This window comes from Sinocyclocheilus grahami, unplaced genomic scaffold, assembly GCF_001515645.1.
Source record: "Sinocyclocheilus grahami isolate Dianchi unplaced genomic scaffold, SAMN03320097.WGS_v1.1 scaffold10.1, whole genome shotgun sequence".
Classification (NCBI taxonomy): domain Eukaryota; kingdom Metazoa; phylum Chordata; class Actinopteri; order Cypriniformes; family Cyprinidae; genus Sinocyclocheilus; species Sinocyclocheilus grahami.
In genome coordinates this window covers 2,687,270-2,695,084 of record NW_015505189.1, presented here as the reverse complement: position 1 = coordinate 2,695,084, position 7,815 = coordinate 2,687,270, and the positions used below count along the sequence as shown (strand labels likewise).

At 35.2% G+C, this 7,815-nt stretch overlaps 1 protein-coding gene across 1 annotated transcript; it reads right to left on the bottom strand.

Annotated features, from left to right (window-relative positions):
* Positions 1-4,738: 4,738 nt before the first annotated feature.
* LOC107594317 (AP-1 complex subunit sigma-1A-like) lies at positions 4,739-7,787 on the bottom strand. The gene is made up of 4 exons (XM_016284334.1): positions 7,781-7,787; positions 7,531-7,667; positions 6,145-6,282; positions 4,739-5,930 (listed from the first exon to the last, which is right to left on the bottom strand). The coding sequence occupies exons 1-4, from the start codon at positions 7,785-7,787 to the stop codon at positions 5,883-5,885; spliced, it is 330 nt and encodes a 109-aa protein (XP_016139820.1). The 3' UTR covers positions 4,739-5,882.
* Between the last annotated feature and the right edge of the window lie 28 nt (positions 7,788-7,815).

Here is a 7,815-nt window from a genome sequence, read left to right as displayed (position 1 = left end):
ATTAGGTTAAATTAATTTCAAGAGGGTTACCAACGGGTATGTTTAGGGTTAGGAGTTGGTTAGGACAATAATTAAGTGTATACAATTAAACAACTACATAATTCCTTAAAAATAATAATATACAAAATTTAATAGCAAGTGCTATAAAATAGTATGAACTGCTAATATATACACATATACATTTTTTTTTATAAAAATAATTAAAAAAAACTATAGGGTCCTAGAAACTGCAGCCTCTGTTATTGCAGGAATATCCTGCTCCAATTAAACAGGCTTATTGAAAATGCACATTCATTCTCTGCCAGCAGGAGGAGCTTTCGGAACAACAGAAATACTGCGGTTTCCCCAGTAACAGCAGAACACAAAGCAGCACAGCAGGACTCTGAAAGGTGCAGCGCTCATGTTTATTTAATGAAATCATAGCGTTTTGAAGTTTAATCGTCACAAAGCCATATCGCAATTCTGGTCTTTCCGTCCCCAAATTTAACCCTCTTAGCGCCAAAGTCACAAAATTGTGACAAGACGTCATACTTAATCAAATAGACTGTAGTTCCTAATATGGTGTAATATCTCATTTGTATTCCCTACCACTAGATGGCAGACATGTAGTACTTCGATTCTAGACCAAAATTACGTCATGTTCCCATTCAAAGTGTTCGAGCAAATAGCAGAGCAAGTGAGCTATCGTGTCATTGATGCGGAAGCAGTTCAGTTCAGAGCGTTTGAGTAAATTGTGAGATTTGTGAGAGAAAATCGCCAAATGGCTACTAAAAAGTTGTACCGTGAGGATGTGTTGCAAATGTTATTCGCCGATTCTGACTCTGAAGGGGAATATTTGCCTTTTGGAAATGACGATCAGTTGATCGCACTTCTCCCGGTACATCTTTGCAGCGCAATGGTGCTACCGTGCAAGGTTCACGAAGCACAAACAAGTGATAATTTCCACCCTTTGCCCAACGTTTTTTTGAGAAATGAAGAAGTGTATCAGGACTGGATCAAACGCTTTGATGAGCCGAACAAAAAAAATAACAACATGTAAATAAGTTCAAACTTTAGTTCAATATCTACTATTTCGAAAAAAACAACAACATGCAAATAATTTCAAACATCAATTCAATATCTACTATTTCCTAAATATTATGAAATTCAAGATGGCTGACGTCATAATATGCAAATTCGATGAGTATATTTACACCCCACATAAACTTTCGGTCATGCCCAACATTTTTCTAATTTACAGTAGATCTCTATCTTTAAGCCCTTTCAAGTTATAAGCTTTTGAAATCTTGATGTCAAAATCCAACATTTTTTCCAAAAAACCCTGGCGCCTAAAGGGTTAAGACCAACTGAAAACATAATTAAGACTTTCTTGTACAATTTAAGACTTTTTAAGACCCCGCGGAAATCCTGGAGTGAGGTTTGCTTTGTATTCATGTAAATAAATTTAAAGGGATGGTTCACCAAAGAAAAAAATAATCTGTTATCATTTACTCGCACTCATGTTTTGAAACAATGAAAGTCAAATGGTTCCCAAACAATATAGATTTTCCTTGTATGAATAAAAAACAGAGACATTTTTATTTCTGTTTATTTTTATATTTTTCAAAATATCTTCTTTTATGTTCCACGGAAGAAGGAAATCATACAGGTTTGGAACAACGTGAGGGTGATTAAATGATGACAGAACTTACATTTTTGGGTCAACTATTTTGAAAGAATATAACTAAAAAGCCCATACACAGTACATGAAGCCCAAACTAATTACTTTTGTCCTTACTCATGTTTAATTCGTTAACAAACTATAATAAATGACTTGAAATAGTTCTTGATATTTTGACAGGTAAATTACACAAAAATACAGATGAAGAATATGATTTTTGTAGTGCATTTAGATGGCTTTTTTTTTATTCAACGTGACTGTGGGACAATCTCCCCAGAACAAACTGAATTTAAGCGCTTTATTTAAAACAACAACAACAACATGGCAGAGCAGAACTGTGACCTGTCTTTTTTGGCTCCAACTTAACCGTGTACACTTAACCATTAGGCTACCACTACTCATATTAACATAAATTTTATTCCTATTAGAATTATTTTAATCCCATAATTAATATAATTCCATCTCTTTACTAGACTGTTCTGCAAAAGTGATTACATGACAACCTCAAGGGTACAACGACAGCAGTCAAACATGGTTTTGTGAACAGGGACCTTCATATGCAAAGCCCTTAGCACTTAATCACTTGACACCAGGAACTTTCAATTCACAAGACAATGCTGGAAACAAACAAGTAGCGACAGCTAACTTGGCAGAAACTTCCCACTGGAGATGCGCTGGTGCCAGATTAATGAAAAAAAGACTCATCCAGGAGAGAAATGAGGGCAGTCATCCATCAAACCATCAGTGCGAGACCAGCATATTATATTTACTGTCATAAAATGTGCTACACAGAAGCTAAACACTGCTTCAGGTAATCTCAAAGACAAGTCTGATTAACTTTGCAATTATAATGACTTACTCATCAAATTACACACTGCAGAAATGCATCTGCTGCAAAGGCCACTTTGAGGATGAGGCTGTATGTTTTGTTGGCTCTGAGTTTCCAGAATTTCCATTATCTTGTGAATTTCTACAGGTAAATAATATGGCATGGACGCATCGAAGGCCAACAGATTGTGGACTATTGTAAACACATGATCAAAAAATGAGCATGAACGGTCACCGGGGCAGGACCGTCTTATCCATCACTAAAAGGTGCATATTAGTACCTAGTGTATGCTTTAGGGGTAGATAAGGTATAAAAACGTACATTTAAAGGAATATACAGGGTTACGCTCAATCGATAGAACAAATTCATCATTAAGAGGTTTTAACTTTAAAAATGTCGTTTCTGGACAAAAGAATCCATAATAACACCTTCTCCGTCTTTTTCTGTCCTCTCACATCCACCGACATATTTGTTTTGGACTATTTTCGCTTGTAAACAGTGCTTGGTCTGTGCATATTTCTCTCCTGATTCAAACAAGACGACTTTTTCACTGGGAAAAACGATATTACAGATAAAGAACTCATATTTTAGCCGGAAGAAGTTAAAAACATCTTAATGATTAATTTGATTATCACAAACACACAGTTAATTGATGGAGTCATGTTGATTACTTGTGGATTATCACAATGTTTTTATAAGCTTTTTGGACTCTTATTCTGACGGCAAACATTCACTGCAGAGGATCCATTGGTGAGCAAGTAATGTAACGCTAAATTTCTCTAAATATTCCGATGAAGAAACAAACTCTTCTAAATCTTGGATGACCTGAGGGTGAGTAAATGTTCAGCAAGTTTAAATTTTTGTGCGTACTATTCTCTTAAAGACAACAAGCTGTTATAAGCAGTACCCTTAAAGGTACAATGTTTGCACATTTATATAGTGTAGTAAAGGGGAAAAAATATGCATAGCCATACACTGAATATACATTGTTTTAGGCCCACTTTTAATTAGCTGTATGTTTTTAACTGTATGTTTATATTTTTACAGGGGGAATAAAGACAAGTGCTTTACCTAAAATCAATTATCAATCAACCGATAATCCTTTAAAACTGCAAATATACAGGAAAATAAAATAAAGGATTTTATGCAGAATTTCATGCACTACATGAATATTAGGGGGAAAACCCATTAGTGGACTTGTAAACAAGCATTATAATCCTAAATCCATTAAAAAGACCAAGACACATTGCATTTGCATGAAAAACCACAGGATACACAATTAGTCACTAAGCGCCACAGAAATGCAATTTGACAGAAGGGTGAAAAGCTGAAAGGCACATGACAGTGTCTCTAGAAACGGTCTGCTGTCCACTGAGGAGATAAAGGAAGACACTCTGATCAACAGCTGAGCTTATATTTAGACAAAAGGAAGGAGGGCTGCAATCACGCTGAGGGTTAAATCGTTTGACACCTTTACACTGATGGTGGTGAAAAACACAACAGATTTCTGTTTTCATAAATCCCCAAACAAGGGAAAGAAACACAAACAGACAATAACAACACTTTGAGAAAAGTGATGTCGAAAAAGAAGCACCTTTTATATTACCAATGCAAATTATTAGTTCACACGAAACTGAAAACATTTTTTTTAATTTTTGACTTGAACATCTGTGGTGTGGTGACTTCCATCTGTTAAATTGTCACTGACTATCAACATAATTTTTTTAATCTAAAAGCATGTCTTTTGTCACTATATGCACATGTGTCTTCACCCGGCTGTAATCTCTTTTTCTAATTTCCCATTGCTCTTTCATTGTCTTTTTCTTGCCACAATGGTGGTGCAGTCAGCTTCACTGCAGCACTGTCACAAACTAGCGACTGGTGACTCATCCACTTACATACTCCATCTCACTCTCACTCTCTCTCTCATTTTCTCTCTTCAGCACTCTTTATCTTTGCTCCCCACACACACACACACAAATAATAATAAATTCCTGACAAAGCATTCTTTTTTTTTTTGACAGTGCAAACATTATACCAACAGAGGTCACGGCATGATGGATGTAAAAAAAAAAAAAAAAAAAGCAAGCGAATGTGAAAACAGGTTGGATGAAATGCTCTGCAAGTGAAACTCAAACTGCTGTCATTAGGTATACGTTTATATTTAAAAAAGAAAAAAAGGCTGAATATATTGAAAAATAATAAAAACGTGAAAAGAGATGAGGAAGAAATGTCAATGTACTTGAAAGTTTAGGCTGAAATTGTGTTTTTATTATTTATAAAATTACATTCACACATAATTCTGTTTTGGTTACCAGACAGATTTTACACAGGTAAAAACATGTCTTCATGCTGAATTATTCAATCGCTTTAAAAAAAAGAAAAAAAAAAAGAAAGAAAGTTAATCTCAAAATATTCCCTTATTTCACACCACGTTTAAAAAGCCATGTAAATACATCACACCTAATATCAAAGCCCTCTTTTGTTATCTGAAACAAGCTACAAATACTCCCTTACTTATTAGAACTCTAACGCCACGCTTACAGTCAGAAACACGTCTTTGGAAAGCAGGATGTAGACCAAGACAAACAGGAAAGAGCTTTCACGCCATTTTGTGGTTGAGATTCAGTGCCCTGTTCTCGAAGTAAAACACATTCAGACGTTTTACTACTGTGGCTCAAGGGACAAAACAAAATGAATAGAAATTAATACTGAATATAGTCAATTCAGTATTGTAGCCATTTAAAATCGTCTATTTAATATTCCTCCTGTTTGGTGAATATATCTTCAAAATCGATCCATTATAAAAAAACATTAGTAGAGTTACTTATGGTCCATATGCTGCAATAGCACTTCTTTTTAAAGTGGTACAAGTACAAATATTTGCATCTCACACAAATAAACATGGCTGGATGGTCAATGTCATTGTTTCCTGAGCAGCTACAGTAGATGTATAGTAATGGCATTGGATTCAATTTGAGGTTTTTCCAAAGCAGGTCACTTGATCAATGTAATAATAAATCATTCTTTGAAATAAAACTAAAAGCTGAGATTGCATGACCTGTTGTTAAAATGGCAAGGCTCAACTCCTTTTTCTAAATATGTTTCTGATTGCTAAATTTGAGTGTCTATCTGCAACTCTCTTTCTACAGTGTCTCTTAAGAAAGATGAGATCCCAGCCATTTTAAAATGTAAAAGACAAAAAGAGGTTGGAATTGAAATACAATCACATGCTGATCTCAGTAGTACCAAAATTAACCCCACCTACCCTCTTTTATTCTCCTGTTCTCCTCCCACCCTTTGGACCCATTCACAAACTCCCCTTCACATAAACCCACATGTCGCAGTAGTACCAAAATTTACCATCTGTCTTGACTGCATTTGAAACTAGTACTAGGCCAGCCCCATCTCCTCTAGGACGCTCCTGGGTGACTCATCCTCCTGTCCGGAGAAAAGGAGACAAGGGTTTCCATTGAGGGATCCTCACAGTGTACATTACACAATGCAGTGATTACGTAACTTGGCAGCTTACAATGTGCAATACTCTGAAGATTTAAGAGGATATAAATGAATAAGGAGCCACAAGACAAGAATTCAAGGAACATATCCATGCAAACACTGTTCAAAAACACATAAATAACATGCATACACACACCTCTTGTAGAAGGTCGGCTTGCTCGATGGCCTTCAGCACGCTCTTCTTGGATGTGTCCTGAATTTCTCCCCCCATAAGAAACTCGTCCAGGATAAAGTAAGCTTTCTCAAAGTTAAAAATGATGTCAAGCTCACAAACCTACATTGGGTACAACACACACAAAACAGTGGAGACGTGAGCACAATCTTGTTTACATGCACAATAATCTGGTAATATTCTATATATGAGTGTCACATAAATGTGTTGAAATAATCCAGTTCAAAGAAATATGAATAAGACAGCAGTTATATGCCTATATTATTTAATGAGTATTCAAGTACAGTACAGAGAAGTCTCTCATGCTCACCAAGGCTGCATTTTTCTTAATCAAAAATACAGTAAAAACAGTGATATTGTGAAATATTATTACAATTTAAAATGACCTCATTATATTATATTTAAAATATTATTTCTGTGATGGCAAAGCTGAATTTTCAAGTCATTACTACAGTTTTCAGTGTCACATGATCCTTCAAAAATCATTCTGGTATGCTCATTTGGTGCTGAAGAGGCATTTCTGATTATCAATGTTGAAAACTGCTGTGCTGTTTAATATTTTTGTGGAAACAGTGTTACATATTTTTTCAGGATTCTATACATTTTAAAAGAGCAGCATTTATTTAAAATATCATTACAAATAACATTACAATTTACAAATGTCTTTACTCTTAATTTTGATCAATTTAATGCTTGCTGAAAAGAAATAATTAATTTATATCAAAACCTTGAACAGTAGTGTATGTGAAAAGTATTAACATTTGAATAAAGTACATCATTTAGGACTGCCATTAACTTTAACTTTTTGCAAATCACGAATTGACTTGACTTGACTCATCAATAATTAAATTTGTTGAAAATTTTCATCATCGATTCTGTGCAAACCCCTAACATCAATGTATCTTAATAAATGGCAAGAACAACTTAACCAAAATGTAACCATAATAGGAAAATGACGTGCATGGTAAAGTGGTCAAAAAGGAACAATGCGGATGCTACACTCCATTAAAAATGTAACATTGTGATGCACAAGGGAATTAACGTTAATAAATGACAGGCAACCAAAACAGTTAGATAATCAAAACAGAAAAGCCATGTGCACAACAGCAAATAACATCAATATGGAGGGAGATAAAAGGCATAATGTGACATTTACAGAGAAAAACAGACATAGAACGAATAGGAGGATAAAAGTAGAGGAGAAGACGGACAAAGAAGCAAAAAAGATGGGAAAGTAAAGAGAATTTCACAGGTCTTGGGTTGCTGTGATGTGGGGTATGAATTAGTGAGAAAGGAGGAGAATAAGAGAGAGGCCAGATGAAAGAGGGGTGGTGGCAAGGAATGACTCACACTGCCAAAGTACTTATCCAGCAGCTCCACAAAGCGATGGATGACCTCCAGGGTAATAAGCTCATTGTCATGCTCCTCCACCGCACAGCAGAAATATAGACTGGCATACCTACATACCCACACACAAACAAACACACCTCCAATAAATGGACGTATTAGATGTAACCCAATCAAAAAGTATATTTGAAGGCAATCATGTAAACAAACCAAATATTAGATGAAAATTTGAAATGTTGCCTAGTCAACTAACTGAACATTCAATTATATATGTGTGTGTGTGTGAAT